This window comes from Alnus glutinosa, chromosome 2 (genome assembly GCF_958979055.1).
Source record: "Alnus glutinosa chromosome 2, dhAlnGlut1.1, whole genome shotgun sequence".
Classification (NCBI taxonomy): domain Eukaryota; kingdom Viridiplantae; phylum Streptophyta; class Magnoliopsida; order Fagales; family Betulaceae; genus Alnus; species Alnus glutinosa.
The window spans coordinates 18724661-18745386 of record NC_084887.1 but is presented as its reverse complement, the minus strand read 5'-3'; the positions used below and the strand labels follow the sequence as shown (position 1 = coordinate 18745386).

Sequence of the window (20726 nt, the reverse complement as noted above, 5' to 3'; positions counted from 1 at the left end):
GGAAGATAGGAGAAGAGCGGATGAAGAGAAGAGAAGAGCGGATGAAGATAGGAGAAAAACAGATGAGTAGATTTCAGTACAGAGTTGAGTGTTAGAGAATATGCAAAATATGATCGAAAGTCTTGCGGCCGACAATGCAGCACTAGTGGGCAACACTTCAGCTATGCAAGACACAGAGTCACCTAATGTCGTGAGGGTGAAACCTTCAATAGCTAGTCAACCAGGTTAGCTCTCAACATGATTAACTAATTAACAAAGTGTAATTTTTTTAGTCTATACAGTTGAAAATGTTACGTGAATCGTTATTAGTATCCTATATATATATATTGCGTAACGTACATTTTATTCGAATCACTAATGTAGGTGCCGTACCCTCGACCCCGAATGATGATTCGCATAAGCGACCGTCGTCACATACATTATCTTGACATAGTAAGTGACGATATTGTTAGGACTGTTTTGTCATTTAAAGCGTATTTCTTATTCTATAGACGCATAAACTTTTGATTTGTTTGATGTATTTACTTATATCTTTTTAAAAAAATTGTTTGAGGCTTCTAGGTGGTTTGAGCTTGGTTGTGTAATAGTATGGTAGACTTATATAGCAGCTCTAGTAGTTGTTGGGACCATGTTACAAGTATTTAGCAATGCGATTGTTTTTATGCTCATGACATTCTAGGTGCTTTGGCCAATGGTAAAGAAGTTGTATGGTAATTATTGTAGTAGCAATTGTGGGTGCTCTTTGGGTCGTGTAATGTCTTTTGAAATTCTGAAGGGGATGCATGTTGTAGTTGTTGAAATTCTGAAGGAAGTGGAGTTCAATACTATAAGTAGCGCTTTTATGCAGCATCACAGATTGATTTGTTTAAGTTTTGTCATGTTATTCTAAAATATACTGTGTCACATGCAGGCAACTTTATCTGATATTCTTAGGCTACTTGGTGTGGTTAGCCTTCGTTTATTTGTGGTGATGAAGATGGATATGGAAGGGATTGAGTTCGATTTGATTCCGAGGTTGTTTTGAGACTGGGGCAATTTGTTTGATTGACAAGATATTTCTAGAGTGTCTTTACAATAGGTGGCAGAGATGTTGCCCTAGTGAGAGGAGTTCCAAGTATGAGAAAACCTATGACCAATGCTTAGAGCTTTTCACTTCCTTGAGGCAAAGTGAGAGTTTTTGTTTGTTAGTGGTGGCAATAGCAACTGTGTGTCCATTCTCTTGTGACATCTTTTTTCTTTGTTTTTTATTGTTGAAATGTTGTAGTTTTCTTGTTTTTTAGATTTTGATGTCAAGGGTTATAGTTGAAAATGAAAATTTATTTGTAGGTGAACACAATTTGAAAGTGCTTTCTTCTTTAATTAAGCTTTAGATTTCCTTATAACATCCATTTTGTTCATGTTATAAGAATGCTATTTTTTGCATTATATTACACCTTACTGTCTAGGAATTGGGGTTGAAGTACCAAGTATTAAAAAAAGGGAAAAAAATAATGATTTATTTTTTTTTAATTTTTTTTAATTGTTTCGAGTCGTTTGGAGCCTTAAACGGTTCCAATCATTTTGAGTCCTTTTGGACCTAAAGTGTTTCAAAACGATTTGAGCTGTTTTGAGTCCCAAACGGGTCCAATCATTTCGAGTCGTTTTGGACCTAAAGCGTTTCAAAACGATTTGAGCCGTTTTGAGCTGTTTTAGATGCAAAACGACTTTAAACGGTTTGAACCGTTTCAAATAGCTTTGAACCATTTTAACCAAAACGTCGAAAAATAGTTGGAGCCGTTTTAATCAAAACTGCTATAATTAGAGCCGTTTTGGTCAAAAATGGCTCAAAACCCGGATTTCCATACCCCATGTTCTGAGCCGTTTTCAAAAGGCTAAAAAAAAAGGCTCAAAATGGTTTGAGCCGTTTTTAGGCCTTAAAACGGCTAAAAAGAAAATGGCTCAAAATGCCCTTTATTTATAGAGTTTGGTTTACTTGGAGAGGTAGAATTACTAAGTAGAATAGGAAACAAATTTCCTACTCCTATTCCTACACTACTGGGGACAACCAAGGGTGGAGGCTAAGGTCCGACTTATATGGTGCATCGTGCTAGGGCAAAACCCTAGCCCATGTGCCCCATGTGCTCTCATGGGCATGGATTTTACCTCAAGTCAAGTCCTTAATATCTTCTTCTAGATTGTGTCTTACGACTTTTACACAAGCTCAAACCAATGTCTTACAGTGATTCATGTTTTAAAATAAAACATGACCCAAACAAATAAATAAAAGCATGTTGTCAAAGTTAAATTATATCAGGTTGAAGAGTGACAAAAGGGGAAAAACATTTACTAGTTCCAATAGGCCTGTGACACTTGTCATCTCATGAATTTGGACAGGAAGGTCGCTAAGATGGAAAGGAGGTGTGCCGACATGGCTCGGGAGATGGAGGAGATGGAGAAGAAGGACAAGGGCAAAGCTGCTGCGGTAGATAGACTCTTGATGGGCACTGGTACTCCATTCACTCGACAGGTGGCTGAGTAGCAACTGCCCGAGAAATTCAAGGTCCCTCAAATCTAGAGCTATACTGGGGTCGAATATCCAGTTGAGCATTTGGAGAACTTTTGGGTCCACATTGACCTGCATGGAACCCCGAACGAAGTGGCTTGCCAGGCTTTCCCGCTGACCTTGACAGGGAATGCCCGGGACTGGTTTAGAAGGCTACCACTAGGATTTGTCTCGTTTTTTTATGGACTAGGTAGTGAATTACTGGGGCAGTTCATGGCAGCGTGAATGCGCATGAAGCCTTCAGGGTACTTGCTCACATTACAATAGAGAAGCGGTGAGACTCTCAAAGACTTTGTGGCCTACTTCAATGCAGAAAAGATGACGGTGGAGGATCCAACCGACGATATGGTCTATGCAGCTCTTTATCAGGGGTTGTCATCGGAGGGACTGTTTATGAAGAAGCTAGCCAGGAAACAGCTAGCTACCTTGTAGGGGCTGATGGATAAGGTGGAGGAATTCATTAACCAGGAGAAGACCCTGAAGGCTATGATTAGCACAATAAAGCCTCAGGAACCGGCCTCGGAGAAGAAGAAGGAACCGAAGAAAGCAGGGAAGGAGGGGCCGAAGCCGGTCAAAAGATTTTCAGACTACAACTTCACTCCCATCAATGTGAGAGTGGCAGAGGTTCTTGTGGTGATAAACAAGGACACAGATTTTCATTGGGCCTCGAAGATAACAGGGAATCCCTCTCCCCGCAACAAAGATAAGTACTGCGAGTATGATGAAGCGATAGGCCACACTACCAAGGTATGTATAGCTCTAAGGATGTTGATTGAGAAATTCATTGTGAATGGGAAGCTGATCCGGTTCTTAGGAGAGCAGAGGGCTCAACAGGCACAAGATTGGCTGAGAAAAGAACCTCGAGACCATTGTCCTCAGAATTATGAGGCTTGCAAATACCCGCCTAGGGACAAGTAGCCTCGTGATGAACGTCCATGGGAACCTCCACGACACCACGATAGGGGGCGGGAAGTGGTAGCAGCTAAGCAGAGATTTAGACAATATGCAGAGGATTCTCTGGAGGAGGCGGATCCAACTCGGCTAGGAAAGCCTATGCTCGGCGGGTGAAGAACCCGAAGGTGTACTCAATAGAAAGGCCCTTGAAGCTCCTGAGGAAAGAGCCATTGGTGATCAGGTTCTCAGATGATGACTATGAAGGGATCTCTTGGCCCCACAGCGACGCCTTAGTGGTTGCGCTGGCGATAGCAAACCACAACGTTCATCGAATCCTGGTGGATATCGGGAGTTCGACGAACATACTGTATTGGTCGGTATTTGAGAAGTTGAAGTTGAAGTTGAAGTTGAGCCGGGATAGGATAGTCCCGATCAAATTTCCATTAATGGGATTTGCGGGTGAGTATGTACACCCAGTAGGATTAATTGAGCTTCCACTGACAGCCGGATCAGTCCCGAAGCCGGCGACCGTCATGGTCAAATTCTTGTTGGTAAACCGTCCATCGGCATACAACGCCATTATAGGGAGAACGATTCTTAACCAGCTTGGGGCTGTGACCTCCACCCCGCACCTCAAAATGAATTTCCCCCCAAGAATCGAGTCGGTGAAGTTAGAGGTAACCAGTGGGAAGCTCAACATTGCTATAGTGTGACTTTGAAGGACGCCCCAGAAAGAGCGACCCCCAAGGCGAGATGCAGTTTAGAGAAATAGCAAGGGAACCGGTCGAGGAGTTGGAAGAAGTCCAGGTCAATTATTCGGGAAGAATGGTGAGGATAGGATCGTAGTTGAATGGGGAGCTGAATGCGCAACTAGTGGCTTTCCTCTGGAATAATACAAACGTCTTTGCTTGGAGCCACGAGGATATGCCAGGAATAGACCCTTCCATCATGGTTCACAAGTTGAATGCGGATCCCAACTACAGGCCGGTCAAGCATAAATGAAAGAGCTATGCTCCCGAAAGGAATCAGGCAGCTGTAGAGGAGGTTGATAAATTACTTCATGTCGGGTTCATCTAAGAGGTGTACTATCCAGACTAGTTAGCCAACACTGTGATGGTGAAGAAATCCAACCGCAAATGGAGAATGTGTGTAGACTTCACCAATCTCAACAAGGCTTTTTTGAAAGATAGTTTCCCCTGCTCAGGATCGACTTGCTGGTGGACTCAACCTCAGAACATGAACTACTTAGTTTAATGGACACCTTCTGGGGATATAACTAGATACGAATGCATGAGATGGATCAGGAAAAGACGACCTTTATAACCGATTGGGGGTTGTACTGCTACAGAGTCATGCCATTTAGGTTAAAGAATGCCGAAGCAACCTACCAACATTTGGTGAACAGGATGTTCCGGGAACATAGTGGAATAAATATAAAGGAATATGTGGATGACATGCTGGTGAGAAGCATACAAGCAGTTGGGCCCATCCTCTACCTGACAAAGATGTTTCGGATGCTAAGAAGATACAGTGTAAAGCTTAACCCTTCTAAGTCTGCTTTTGGAGTATCCTCAGGGAAGTTTCTTTGCTTCGTGGTGTCTCGGCGGGGTATTGAGGCCAACCTGAAAAAAGTACAGGTTGTACTAGATATGTAGTAGCTGATCGGGAGAACAACCGCCTTGAATAGGTTCATCTCCCGGTCAACAGACAAATGCCTCTCGTTCTTCAAGATCTTGAGGAACGCCTTCACTTGGAGTGAAAAATGTGAGGAAGCTTTCAACCAATTGAAGGGGTATCTCGGAAGTCCCCCGTTGCTCAATAGGCCTATTGAAGGGGAACCCCTTTATCTCTACTTGGCAGTTTCACTCTCGGCAGTAAGTTCAGTTCAGATACAAGAAAATGAGGGAGTCTAGAAGCCAGTATATTTCACAAGCAAAGCCCTCCAAGGGGTAGAGGAACGATATCCCCAGATTGAGAAATTGGTGCTAGCATTGGTAGTCTATACAAGAAGGCTAAGACCCTACTCCAAGGCACACTCAATCAGAGTCCTCACTGAGCATCCACTTAAGAAGATACTCCAAAGGTCGGACATCTCAGGAAGAATTGTGAATTGGGCGATCGAAATTGGGGAGTTCGACTTTGCTTTTGTCCCGAGAACGGCTATCAAGGGGCAAGCTTTGGCCGACTTCCTAGTAGAGTTAAGTGGTTTCGCGGAAGATGTCAAGCTTCCCGACGGAGAGGTTTAGGTGGCTTATGTAGATGGGTCCTCCACCAGAAAGAGGAGTGGTGCAAGTGTTGTGCTCATATGCACGACAAGGTGGGCTCGAGCGTACTCGTGCTGATAGATGCGGCAAGAGTCATTTTTCACCTTGGATTGGGAATTCAAAAAATGAAAAAGGTTGTGCTTCTCCTACTCGAACTAAGGGGACTTATTTACGATATATTTTGGAATTCCTAGAGCTTCTAGGCCTCTAAACATTGAAGAAAGATAGACTCTTACCTAGAGCAAATTCAGATAAATACTTATTGAAGGCTTAAAGAGTTTAAGAGAAGTAATCATGGCAGGAGGCCATTGAAGCAACGTCATGAGCGGCTAAAACCCTTCGAAGGGGATGTAGTCCTATGCAAGCACAATGGTTTGATTGTATCTTAATTTAGAGAATTTTAGTTTATGCATGTTGGTTGTATAATTATGAGAATTACTACAATTTGATATTGCTCTTCATATTTTAAATGCAATTGTTCTTCAATTCATAATCAATATTGGTAAAATTTTTCTCTTGTCTTAGAAATATTTTTACCTTTATTGAACTCAAATCATTCTTGTTTTCTGTGATTATGAGAATGATGATTATACAACGGGTTTAATTGACATATGATCAAGAGGATTATATAGGCCATGCCTAGGGAAGACAGATCGCACTACACCCTAGTTTAGTGTAATTTAGGTAGACAGTCCGTGCTAACCGAAGATAAGTTATACTATTCCATTGATTGTATGTATCTTATTAAAGACGTAGCTAATCCATACCTAGGAAAGACAGGTTGTACCGCATCTTAGTGGTTAGGTGGACAGTTCGTGCCAACCAAAGATTGATTATACTTATTCTTTAATATGATAATTTCTTGTTTATTCGTAGGATGCATAGAATAAATTTCTCTAATTAAATATGATTAACCATTGATGTGCGGATAGCGGTGAAGTCAATATTCTACTCTACTCTCTCTCTCTCTCTCTCTCTCATATTTCAATTACCTTTTGTGATTATTTGATGCACTTTAATCAATCACAAAATCAACAATATTTTCTTAAGTTATTTTTAATCTTCATAAACTTGATAACAACACATTTGCAGTCCTTGAGGTTTGACACACTCTCTATAGCCTTGTCCTACAAAAATTCCTTCTATTGCGAGTGGTTTAATTTATTATTGATATATTTTTGCTTTAAAAATACCACATCACTTAACTTGAGCCAGTGAACAATGACAAAGACAATAACATAAAGGAAAGTAACAAATGTTTTCCATCTTTCATCAATTAAGTCTGACGCTAAGGCACAATAAACAAGATGGACTCATTTATTGAGATTTGGCTATGGGGTGACCCATTTGCATAGCGCTTATTATTCATAATTAAGGAAAATCGTTGTCCGTTAGGTTCAATTTCAAAACTGACATCTCAATTTTCACACCGACTATCAAACTGAACCGACATTGGTAGAAAATTTCTCTACTACCTACCAGTCACAGGAAGTTGGTGGCAGGCTGGTGACTATTCGATAGCGGTTGGTGGGCGGCCAACAGGTGGTGGTCGGCCAATCTACCCTCTCCTATGCGACATGCACAACCATGTTTGATTGGTTGTCACTATGGAAAGACGTCATTAGTGGTGTGGATCACTTGAGGTCAGACTCAGTCGGGTCACTTTTGATGGACGATATGCGGCAACTTTGGGGCACCGATGTTGTACTACAAGTCCCTCAGGACAGTGCAGAAGGGATTTAAATTTTGGGTAGACCATATGAAGAAAGTTATGATTAATCTATATAATTATATAATAAATTTCCGGTCAACATGTTTTATACATTAAATGTGAATTGTCCATAAAATTAAGCTTATTTTACTTAACGATGAATCCATTTTTGTATTAGTGTACTAGTAGAAATAACAACTCTAATTTAATGAAACTCATGACATTCTCAATTTTCTTGAAGATTTTGAAAAATGTTTTTAATACTTACGGCTCATCACATAAATAAATTCTACGATAATTTAGTTACTAACTTACTGACTTATGTAGTTTCTTTCCATTGTGAAACATCTCGGTGTTTTGCAGATTAGCAGGTTGGAAGCGAATGACTCTTTTAGACAGGTTTGATTAGAATAGTTAGTAGTTTATTACTTTGTAGTTTAAAAATATTTAATTTTGTCTCAAATCATTCTTTTCCGCTTTCCTCTATAATTACTTTGATAGCAGTGTTAAGTATAGTAAATCTAGCTAATTACGATTTAATTAGTGTGGAGGGGCTAGGAGAAACTAACCATTGTTAGAAATTACATAAATTTCCCTAATGACATATCAGTAAATATGACTTATTCCAAACTGTATCTGATCATGGGAGATCATGTGAATCACTTATCCTGATAATGTGCTGATTTTTCTCCTTGATGGGAGGAGAAAAATCAGCCATCACTCATCAAATATTGTTGAATAGGTCCTTGATCTAGCCTATAAAAAAACCGCTTGTGTACTCCATTAGTATGGATTCAGATAGGCATAGATCGGAAGACTCTCTCTAAATTTCTTTTGCAGAATTTTTGATTATTGTTAAAGGTTTTTTCATACGTTTGAGCAAAGAATGGCTAGAGGTATTTATGATCAATTATTTCGCTACTTATATTATTAATTAACATTTTAGTTTTATGATATACTATCATGTGATATTAGAGTCTGCCTCTATGCCAATTTACTCAGCATTAAGTTTTGTTGATTCTCCGTTTGGGTTGAATCCAATAGATTTTATGTAAATAAAGTTTGCCTATTTTGCTGTTCTGGTTCACGTATTGTTTTGCATACGTGCATAAGAGATTTTGTTTTGCATCTGTACACTTGCACAGTGTAAAACCTCTTGCGCCATGAACCAACACTGTAAAACCTGTTCTATGAAATAACGATGACTCGAAACTTGTAACACTGCAAACTACACCATGAAACAACAGTGAAGAAATTAGCTTGTGAAAATAACTGTAAAGCATTAAATTTTTGCATTTGTAAATGCTTTAGCAGTAAAGCATGAAACCCAAACTTGTAATGCTTTGCCACAAAGTCCTTCCATCTCAAGCACTGTCCTAAAATTTTCCCACATGCAGGACAGGTAATCAATCTGGGTACACCTAATTGCTAATCTTTTCCTCACATGCAATAGCAAAGATATATTAATGTATTTGCATTTGATTAGGGAAAGATTCATATTGTTACCACAACTTGTAGGGTGATCCATAAGGTGGCAATGGGATCATTAAGAGCGGTAGGGGTTCATGATGTTAAAAAAAAAAAAAAAAAAAGCCCTAAGGAAGAAGTATTGTTGTGAGTTTAAAAGAGTACTCGCAAGCGCACGAATCGTTTGCAATATAGTGTGTGCAAGTGTGAGGTCGAATCCACAGGGAAATGGTCAAAAGTTAGTGTTTTGCTTAATCAACCTCATTCTAACCTAGTTCTAAGGGTTCGAGGGTTAAACATGCACCAAAAATGCTAAGTTAAAGAGGAAGAAATGAAATATGTAAAAAGGGACTAAGGCTAGGGAATTCACCAAACCAAATCCAACAACTCACACTTTTGGTTTCCACTTGAACACCCAAAGAACATTAAGCTTAGGGTGTCATTCAAGTTTCTCGACCATAAACCTTAGAACCATTAAATGAATCCAACTCAAAGATAAATCACAAAGAGTACCCATTTGAAATCAAATCATCCATTGTATCCATTCAAAGAATAAATCACAATGGATATCATCTTCAAACCGATAAAACAATGTATCCATCGGTTGAAACACATTAAATGTCCTATTTCTACTACCAACCACATTCATTGCAAAAGATAAAGCATTAAATGAATGGAACTTGAACAACATAATGATATAGCATTAAATGTGCAAGTAGTACTACAAGAGTGTGGGTGTCATCAATGGAGAGGTTTCATCCTCAACCTTAGTTGAGAGTTCTAGCCTCCCATGACTAAGAACACCACAAAAACTTGAAGAACAAACATGAAAATGGAAGAAAAGCTTTAGAAAGACAAATGTCTAAGGAAAAGAGCTACTGAAATAAACTATAAAATGCACAAAATAAAACCTAGCTACTGCTCTGAGAATTTTTTTTTCCTTCAACAAGGAGGCATGGCTATGGCTTTATAGAAGGAAATTAGGGTTAGAAACTCATGTAAAATGACTCCTCTAACCCCCTCTAGGGTTCTTCTATTGCTAGAGACAACCAAGGTCACGAAACCAGCGTGTTCTGCTGCGAAAATCAGAGGGAGAACTGTTTTTTGTCATGGAGAAGCTCCTGATTGGGCGTTCTAGCGCGCTTCTGCAACAATCAGTTTTGGGAAAAATCGATCGATCGATCGACATCGGTCAAAATTCGATCGATCGACTTTTAAGTTCAATCAATCGACTCTTCAGGACTTCCGAATTTCCAAGCATTTCCTCATAAAATTTGCCATTCCTCTCTTATTGACTTACAAAACACAAAAACACAAAAACTAACCAAAACATCAGAAAACAACAAGGCCAAAGGTCTAACTAATGTAAATCAAGGGGTCTAAATACACAATATTTGGCACTCATCAAGTACGACGCAAAGTCTAAAAATTTCGAGTAAAAAGGGGTAAAATTTCGGGTTTCAAGTTGGGCATCTGGGTAGGGTTTTAAAACCCATGTAGATTTTTGGGCACTAAGTTGGTTGACGCGAATGGGCCAGCCCAATTAGGTAAATCCAGCACAAACTCGATCCAGTTTTAAAAAAAAGAACTGGGTTATTAAGTGAGCTGACCCAAAAGCCCAATCCATTTCAGTAGCCCATCCAAAATTAAAAATAGGACCTAAAACTAATTATTTAGACCATTAGGCCATGCTATTTATTTTGTTCTCATATAATAATTTTATTTCTCTTCTGATCTACATTGTTCAGTATTAAAATTATTGTTTCTTTAATACTTAAACTTAGGACTATAATTAAATTGTTAATTTATATTGTTTAAATATAAATTGATTGATGCCTAGACCTAAGAATAATAAAAATACCATATATGTTGGTGTATATTTACAGTACTATCCAAGAATACAATGTCTAGAAAAGTTCTGGTTAGGAAAGTCTTGGGATTTAAGAATGTCCTTGTGACCCCTTTCATTTTCTTGCGAACTCATCTAGGTTGTACCTTGGAGAATATTGTTTACTCCATTTTCATATTGGTTTGTTCTATTCCTGGGGCTATTTATAGGTATCTATACAGTTATTAGATGTTATTGAAGTTGTAATTATTATAATAATTTTGGGAGAACTACAGCATCCCAATTTTAGAATAATAATTACATCAGAATTATAGACATCAACTACATAAAGAAAAATTAACATCGATGATGTAATTAATTCATAAATTTAATTGCTTATCTCCATATGGAAGTTTTTATTTGTATGACTTAATTAGAAGAAGATAGCAAATTTAGTATTAAAAATAAAATTTCTTTTAGGCCCACATGTAAGTAGAATTTTATTTATTAATATTTAAATTTATTAGTCTTATTAATAAAAAGTAAATTTCATGCGTGATGTAACATTTGCCCACAGGTAGGTTGAAATTTACTATTAAATTAGTATTAGTTAATTTAAAATAAAGTTAATTTCATCGCATTAAATTTTTTCCTTGATTATTGCAGCTATTTCTATTGCTACTGTTATTGAAAGTACTGTTCCGATGCTAAATGGGAATAATTTTTCTAAGTGGAAAGAAAATTTACTTTTCTATTTGGGGTGCATGGAACTTGATTTGGCGCTTTGTGTGGATGAACCACCCGTCCTCACAGATACAAGTATGCCATTAGAGATTACGAAACATGAGAGGTGGGAGCTATCTAATTGCCTAAGCTTCATGTTTATGAAGTCTCACGTAACTAAGGGCATTAGGGGTTCTATCCCTGCATGCAATAATGTAATAGAGTTCATGCAGGCCATTGATGAACAATTTGTAAGTTTCGATAAGGCATTGACAAGCACCCTAATGAAGAAGCTCTGAAGTAAAACCTTCAACAGTTCTAGAACTGTGCGAGAGCACATTATGGAAATGAGGGACATGGCTGCCCAACTGAAGTCCCTAGAGATTGATATTTCTAAGTCATTTTTAGTTCATTTCATCTTGAACTATCTCCCTTCCGAGTACTCTCATTTTAAGATATTGTTAGTATTTTGGCCTCATTCTGTGTTTGGACAAAATCACTTATGTGTAACGATGTTGTAAACAGGGATTCCACTTGTCAGAGCATTTTCAGAAGACTCTGCACTGCAAAAAAGATAGAAGATTTCAGATTCCGTGTCAGCCGTCCGGACGACGTGTCATCCCGTCTGGACGCCCATCTGTCCACTGTTCCATCCGTCCGAACGACGTGTTCATCCCGACCGGACACCAGACAGACCAGCATCATCCGTCCGGATGACGTATCTTTTCCGTCCGGACCCTTCACTTTATCGAGAAGCTTCTGTTCCAGCTTGCATTCGTCCAGACCTCTCAGCAGCCCGTTCGGACGTCCATCAGTGATTGATCAGTTTCAGATCAGAATATGGGAAGATTGATACACCATCCGGACGATATGGTTTCCCGTCCGGACGCGCTCATACATAAGGCAAGAATCGCAATTCAAATATCACCGTCCGGACGTCAGTTAGCCTTGGTCCGGACGCGCGTGCAACTAATATGGAAATTGCCGATTCGACTTCAACCGTCCGGACATCTGCCTCTCATGGTCCAGACGTACGCATAGCAGATATGGAAATTGCGTGTTGAAGAATTGTCGTTCGGACGTTCATCCCCCTTGGTTCGGACGCGCAAAGCCTTATATGGAAATTCTTGCAGCGGACGTGCGACCGTCCGGACGTCAGTGTCTCACCGTCCGGACGCAGCTCTTAAACAGGAAAGATTTTCAGCGAAATTTTCAGAAAATCTTGTCGCACAGTTTTTCGTCCGGACAGCCCAGGTTCACCGTCCGGACAACGTCCGTACATATTACAGCAGTCGCCCATTCTGCACCTCAGCCTATAAATAGAGGTCCGTGGGCATTGAGAACTGCAAGAATTCGGTATTGAATTCCACAAGAGCTCAAAGAAGTTCAAGATCCCTCTGAAGCCGTTTCAAGTGTGATGCGTTACAATTGAAGTCTATCTTAGAGGTCGGCTCTAAGGTAAGGAATTCCATTGAAGACCCCTTCAGGTAGGAGACCTGGTTGGGAAGCGTTCGTGTTGGGTTACACGTCAAAGAGCAAGGTACGACCACTACATCAGTACATGTGAGTGTTACTATCTTGTATCTAGCTTCGTCTTCTGAATAGTGGAATTCCTGAGTTTGGCTGCCCAGGAGTGGTTTTTCTCTTGATTGAGTTTTCACTTCGTCAACAAAAATCTGTGTCTTTTACTTTCCGCTGTGCTTAATTTTTGTTGACACTTGTGCATACACTTTATTTTTAGAAGTCAATTTCAATTTTTAGATATCCTACAGCACACGTAAGGATAAATGGTCAGTGAATGAACTTTTGACCATGTGTGTTCAGGAGGAGGAAAGGCTAAAGCATGAGAAACCACAAAGTGTTCACTTTGTGGCTACTCATGATAACGGAAAGAACAAAAGAGGCAAAAGTGACCCACATCTCAAGAAAGATAATAAATTGTCAATTAAGAAATATGACAATAAGGATACTTGTTTCTTCTGCAATAAAAAACGGCATATGAAGGATTGCCAAAAGTATTAAAGATGGCTTGAAAATAAAGGTAATATCATATCTCTAGTATGTCATGAATTTTTTTTCTATTAAGGCTCCTTGTAATACATGGTGGATTGATTTTGGTTCTACAATCCATATTGTTAACACAATGCAGGGCTTTCTCAACACAAGGAAACCAGCAAGCAATGAACAAAGGGTCTTCTCAAGCAATAAATTGTTTTCTCATGTGGAAACAGTTTGGACTTTTAGATTAGTTTTGAAAATTGGATATGTCTTGGATTTGGATAATATATTTTTCATTCCATGCTTTTCAAAAAACTTAATTTCAGTTTCTAAATTGGATATTATTGGTTTTGGTTTTTGGTTTATAAACTCTACCTTTAGTATTTTTAAAGGTAGAAATTTTATTGGTGGTGGAACCAAAATTGATGGTTTATTCAAAATTGATTTAGCTCCCAACTCTGAAAACAATCATTTATCATTGCATTCTAATGTTGGCGTAAAGAGGAGCTTTGTGAATGAGAACTCCGCTTGGTTATGGCACAGGAGATTGAGACATATCTCCATAGAGAGAATCAAAAGATTTGTAAATGATGGAGCATTAAAAACTCTTAACTATACTGATTTTGGAACTTGTATGGATTGCATAAAGGGAAAGCAAACCAACAAGACCACTAAAGATGCCAAAAGGAGTTCTGAGATTCTTGAAATCATACATACAAATATTTGTGGACCTTTTCCTACTCCCTGCCTAAATGGTCAAAGATATTTTATATCTTTTACTGATGACCATACAAGGTATATGTATCTCTATTTTATACATGATAAGGCTGAAGTATTAAATGCTTTCAAGACCTATAAGGTAGAAGTAGAGAAACAGAAGGAAAAGAAAATCAAGATCGTAAGATCTGATATAGGGGGAGAGTATGATGGAAGGTACACAGAAAATAGACAAATGATAGGTCCATTTGCGCAATTTCTTGAAGGAGAAGGCATTGTTGCTCAATACACAATGCCTGGCACACCACAACAAAATGGTGTAGCAGAAAGAAGAAATCACACATTTATGGACATGGTAAGGAGCATGCTTAGTAATTCTGAGCTACCTTTATTTCTATGGAGTGAAGCTTTCAAAACTGTTGTGTATGTATTAAACTGGGTCCCATCCAAGGCTGTCCCTAAGACACCTTTTGAATTATGGAATGGATGGAAACCAAGTTTAAATCACTTACACATATGGGGTTGTCCTGCTCAAGTGAGGATTTATAATTCAAATATGAAGAAATTAGACCCAAGGACAACCAGCGGTCATTTTATTGGCTATGCAGTCAACTCCAAAGGATTTAGGTTTTATTGTCCTTCTCATAGTATTAGAATTGTTGAGTCTATAAATGCAAAATTTTTAGAGGATTCTGAACATAGCAGGAGTGCTTATCCTCAAATGATTGAATTAAAGGAAGCATAAGAGTTGACTAACACTCCTTATCTAAAAGACGTTTGATTATGCTCAAGGAAATCTAAACAGATTACATTGAACCACAATCAATTACGAACAGTCAACTCATGAAGAACAAGTTCATAATGAACCTACTCAACCTCCTCCAAATGTAGAGGAAGTAGGATTAAGAAGATCCTCTAGGATAATTAGACCAGCAATCCCTAGTGATTATGTTGTATACCTCCAATAGTCCAATATTTTACGTCGGGCCTTAGGATGATCTAAATTCTTTTTCACAAGCCGTGAGTGGAGAACACTCCACATTATGGTTAAATGTAGGGGTGTAAATCCGGGCCGGTTATAATCGGACCGGAACCGGATCCGGGCACTAACCGGGCCCGGAAAACCGAAAAACCGGTAACCGGGTAGGTACCCGATTTTTAAAAACCGGGTACTGGGGTACCCGGTCCCGGTCCCGGTTTCGTGTTTTCCAAATTCCCGGTTAAACCGGGAACCCGGGACCGGGTGTAAATTATTAACAAAAAAAAAATACCCCCCCTCCCCCTGCGGCCTGCCCTACCGTTTTACGTTTAGTCAATGACTCAATAGTCGCCTAAATCAGTAAATCTAACCCTTACACTGACTCACGCCACATTGCCACAGACACAGAGACTGCTCTTCGCCTCTTCCTCTTCATTCTTCAGTCTCTTCTTCTCTGTTGTCTGTCGCTTGGGCCGGCTCGGCTGCTGTCGCTCTTCTTCTTTCCTTTTTTTTTCCTCTGCCGGTGTCACTCTTCTAAGTCTTCTTGGAGAATCGAGATCTTGTCTTCATTTCTTTTTTAAAGTGAGTTTTTATTTTTCACGCTGCATTCATTTCACGCTGCATTCATTTCTTCTTCAGTTCTTCTTTTCTTTGTACTGGGTATTGGACATGAAGAACAAAACTTACTGACTTAGTGATTTCGTCTTTGTTTCTCTACAGATCTGATGATTTCTGAAGCAGACGGAGCAAAGTAAGCACCGAAGCAAGCGGAGCAAAGGTTAGATCTAGATTTTTTTTTAGATCTGCTTTAACTTTGCATTTGAACTTCTGATCTGCACTGGATTTTGGGGATTTTATAGATTTTAAACTTCTGAAGTTATGTTCCTGTTGGTTTTGGTTAAATGGGTTTGTTGAGTTTTTTCTGTCTTAAGTTAATAAGTTCCAGCTGTTTGTTTGTTTTTTCATGTTTTCCTGTCTTTTTTTTTTTTATCGTAAGTTTTCTGGTAAGTGGTATGTAAACATGGTGTTCAAAGTTCTTTTTATTTTTGGTGGAGGTTCTTGAAGGTCATTTTCAGCTTTTGAGAATATGTTGCACTGGCAATCTCTTGTGTTATTGGCAATATCAGTTTACTTGTATGATCTCCATGTTGTTTTTGCTATGAATTAATTTCTTGTTCTGAAGGTTCTGAATGATGTGGCAATGTTCCAGATTGAGGCTAGTGTTAGGGTTTTGGAATTGATTGGTTTCATTAGTTTAGTTACAGAGTTGTATTAATAACTTGCCTCTGTGTTCGCGTTGTGGCCGCTGTTGTTGTGACAAATGGGACACAATCAGCGTCTCAAATCACTTTACATGGCTTAAGTTTTGGCAAGGTTGCTTTTCATGGAAATGGTGCTAAGACAAGCATAATCTTTTTGGGTGCGGCTAAGGACTTCGTACTTAGTGCCAATTTCCAGAGAATTGGTCTCCAACATACATTATCAAATAAGGGAGAAGTCATACTTCATCCTCGTCTGTGGGAAATTCCTATTTTAATACAATACTAGAACAAATTAAATTAATGGGTCAATGAGACTCCTTTTTTTGTGCTGTTTAATGGAGGGTAGAGCTTCCACTTAAAGCCTTAGTTACCTGTCAAGTTTTGTGTTAAAGTTTAGAGTTTTCACTCTGTAACTATTTTCTTTTCTAGGCTGTTTTGCTTGGATTTTCTGTTTTATTTTTGGTTACTTTTCTAGTCAGTTTCATGTTTTAATTTGTAAAGAGTCATATTTATTGCCTCTTCAGGTTTTTATAAGGTACATATTACTTTCCTTTGAGTTGACAAGATGTTATCTTAAGACAGAAAATTATTTGGGTTTATTAAATCTGAATTCTACACTATATATGAATCTATGATTTATATTTTGTTTCTTAAATATTCTACTCTTCCATTTGGTGAATTTTTCTTAATAGGCTAACAAGAAATAACAATCTTATTATCTTAACATTTAACAGATGGAGAACACCGTTAATGAGACTCATACACCTTGTCCTATTATGGAAAATGTTACCGAGTCACATGACAAACCTGGAGCACCATCTACAACTGTTGGAACCCCCTTGTCTTCCTCGCAAACACAAATTGGGTAAGGGTACCTCAAAAAAAAAAAATTGTGTGAATAAGTCGAAAGTATGGCTGCACTTTACAAAAGTGGAACCAATTGACTCGGATAACCCTAAGGCAAAATGCAATTATTGCAATAGGATGTTAGCGTGTCACTGGAGAAATGGCACTTCAACTATGAAGGTACACCTTAAAAACTGTCCAACCTCCCCACTTAGAAAACCGGATATACCCAAAGGTCAAACTCTATTGCAACCGTCATTTAAGAAAATATCAGAGGATGGTAGTACCAATAGCAATACTAACCAATTGGGATTTATGAAGTATGATCCGATAAAAATAAGAAAATTGATTGTTCAATATTTCATTAAGGAGGAGTTGCCTTTTAGGCATGTGGAGAGTGATTGGTTTAGAGAATTGATGAATGGAATTGAACCAAGGTTCAATTTACCATGTCGCATTACTCTACAAAAGGATTGCATGAAGTTATATGAGGAAGTAAAACTTAATTTGAAGGCTTTTTTGAAGGGAAAAAGGATTTGCATTACTACTGATACATGGACATCTCTTCAAAATTTGAACTACATGGTTGTTACCGCTAACTTCATAGATTCTGATTGGAAAATGCATAAGAAAATAATCAAGTTTAACTTGATTTCAAGTCATAAGGGTGAAAATATTGGAAGAATTTTGGAGAATACATTGATAGAGTGGGAGATTGAATCAGTGTTTACTATTACAGCTGACAATGCTACAGTCAATGATGTGGCTATTGATTATATGAGAAAGAAGTTTAAGGATAAGAGAACTACAATTTTGGAAGGTGAATTCCTCCACATGCGGTGTGCCGCTCATATATTAAATCTTGTTGTAAATGAAGGCTTGAAAAAATTAGGTGATTGTGTTTCTAATATTAGGAATACAGTGAAATTTGTGAGGTCTTCACCACAGAGAATGGCAAGGTTTAAAGAGTGCATAAAGTGTGAAAAAATTCAATGTACGAAGACGGTGTCTCTAGATGTTCAAACAAGATGGAATTCTACGTACTTGATGTTGAGTTCGGCTGAGAAGTATGAAAAAGCTTTTACTCGACTTGGGGAGGAAGATGGTCATCCTTTTGTTGTTCCTAGCTATGATGAGTGGGAAAATGCTAGGGAATTTGTGAAGTTTTTGAAACCTTTTTATGAAGCAACATTGAAGTTTTCTGCCTCAACTCATGTTACCTCCAATGCATATTTCATTCAACTTTGCATTATCATAAAAACATTGTCTGATGGATGCATGAGTTCTAATTCTATCCTTAGTGCAGTGAGTTGGGATATGAAAAGGAAGTATGAAAAGTATTGGGGAACTATGGATAAGGTTAACTTATTGTTGTATGTTGCTCATGTTCTTGACCCACGTACCAAGTTTAAGGCGTTACAATATTCTTTGGTCAAATGCAGTGGCCCTGAGTGGGCAAAAGAAATTGAGACAAATGTGAAAGACCTCTTGAACCGTTTGTGGGAGCAATATAATAAGTTATATGGGGGGCGTTTGTCTAAATTTGATGCGAGTTTGGAAAGCTCAACTGTTACATCTTTAGATGCTAGTGGAAATAACACTGATGATACACTTGCAGAGACGGAATATATGAATGACTTATTTCAACACCTTGAGGAAGAGAACAACTTGGAGTGTATGTCGGAGGTAGATCGTTATTTTTTGGATGGGTGTGAAGCAACATCAAAAGATTTTGACATCTTACTTTGGTGGAAGGTTAATGCACCCAAATATCCTGTCCTCGCAGAGATAGCCCGTGATATATTGGCCATTCCTATTTCCACAGTTGCATCCGAGTCTGCATTCAGCAATGGAGGACGTATATTGGATCCTTTTAGGAGTTCATTATCTCCAATGACAGTTGAGGCCTTGATTTGCACTCAAGACTGGTTAAAGGGCAATCAAGACTTGGAGTATGAGAAGATTATTGAAATCTTTGATGAGCATGGTAAATGATTATAAATTCATTTTATTTTTCATTATTATTAATTCATTTTTGTTATTTATTTATTTTACTCATTCTCATTTTTTTTTTTCTTCTATTGTAGTTATTGATGATTGAGAGGAGAGCTACAAAAAGCCACAGACCATGCTTGGATATGTTTAATGTTTATGAACTTTTGGGTTTGAACTTTTTTAATTCTTAATATGTTTAATGTTTATGAACTTTTGATTGCTGGTTTGTTTAAAAATGGTAGTTGATCTTTGTAATTTTCAGACATTATGGAGACTGTTTGATGGCTTAATGTCTTTGTGATAGGTTGTGCTTTATTGTCAAGAGAGGCTTAATGTCTACTCCTTGTAATGTTTATTTATTATTTAGATAGCTGCTGTTTTGGATTTTTCTTGGTTTGGTTGGTGAAGATTTTTCCAGGCAGTGATTTGTTTTATGTTGCTGCCTTTGTTTCTTCATCCAACAAGCCTCTGTTTTTTAATCAGTCATTTATTATTTAAGATAGCTGCCTCTGTTTTTTTTTTTAATCAAGCATGATCCAACTGATAAAATCCAGACTGAAGAGAAGGACAACTTTAGATATATACTTGTATTGGATGGAATTGTGTTTAGCCTTTACTTTAGATATATACTTGTGGATAGGATTTGGGTTCTGTGAATAACTTAGCCCCAATATCTAATATAGGAGATGTTAGACACTACTCGACCGGTGATGTTTTTAATGTAGGCACTCCAATTCCAAGCAATGCAGGAAAAGGAGATGTTATATGATATGACGTGGGTCCAAAATTCTGCTTTGGAAATAACTATGAACAAATTATTAGATCTTATAGGTGGTTTTTTTCACTTAAATTTAAATTACCAATCTTATAGGTGGTACCCGGATCCAGTCCCAGTTTAACCGGGTAATCCGGGTAAACCCGGGTCCGGTCCCGGTTATTGAAAATCCAATAACCGGGACCGGGTTTTCACCCCTAGTTAAATGCCATGAAGGAAGAAATGGAATCCATGGCTAAAAATCAAGTCTAGGATCTCGTTAAATTACCAAAGGGAGCTGTAGTCGTAGGCTGCAAATGGGTTTGTAAAACCAAGAAAGATGCTTCCGGTAATGTTGAATGATATGAAGCTATACTTGTGGTCAAGGGTTTCACACAAAAGGAAGACATTGATTATCATGAAACCTTTTCTCCAGTACCAAAGAATCATTTATTTAGGATAATCATGGCATTAGTAACTCATTTTGATCTAGAGTTACATCAAATGGATGTGAAAACACAGCCTTTCTGAATGGTGATCTTGAAGAAGAGGTTTACATGAAACAACCTGAAGGTTTTGATAATAACACTCAGAAAAGCTTGCAAACTAAATAAATCTATTTATGGACTAAAACAAGTCTCCCGTCAATGGTATATAAAATTTCACAAAGTTACTACCTCATATGGTTTTATTGAAAACTTTGTTGGTCAATGTATATACCTTAAGGCCAGTGAGAGTAAAGTCAT

The 20726-nt window shown here is 38.2% G+C and overlaps 1 protein-coding gene and 1 long non-coding RNA gene across 2 annotated transcripts; both read left to right on the top strand.

Moving 5' to 3' along the window:
* Window positions 1–2980: 2980 nt before the first annotated feature.
* On the top strand, window positions 2981–4149 carry LOC133860332 (uncharacterized). The gene is made up of 2 exons (XM_062295959.1): window positions 2981–3456; window positions 3552–4149. Exons 1-2 carry the CDS (start codon window positions 2981–2983, stop codon window positions 4147–4149), a joined length of 1074 nt encoding a protein of 357 aa, XP_062151943.1.
* An 11423-nt stretch (window positions 4150–15572) lies between these two features.
* LOC133861062 (uncharacterized) lies at window positions 15573–17243 on the top strand. The gene is made up of 3 exons (XR_009898954.1): window positions 15573–15705; window positions 15844–15901; window positions 17120–17243. It is a non-coding gene; the product is annotated as an uncharacterized LOC133861062 (long non-coding RNA).
* Window positions 17244–20726: the final 3483 nt, after the last annotated feature.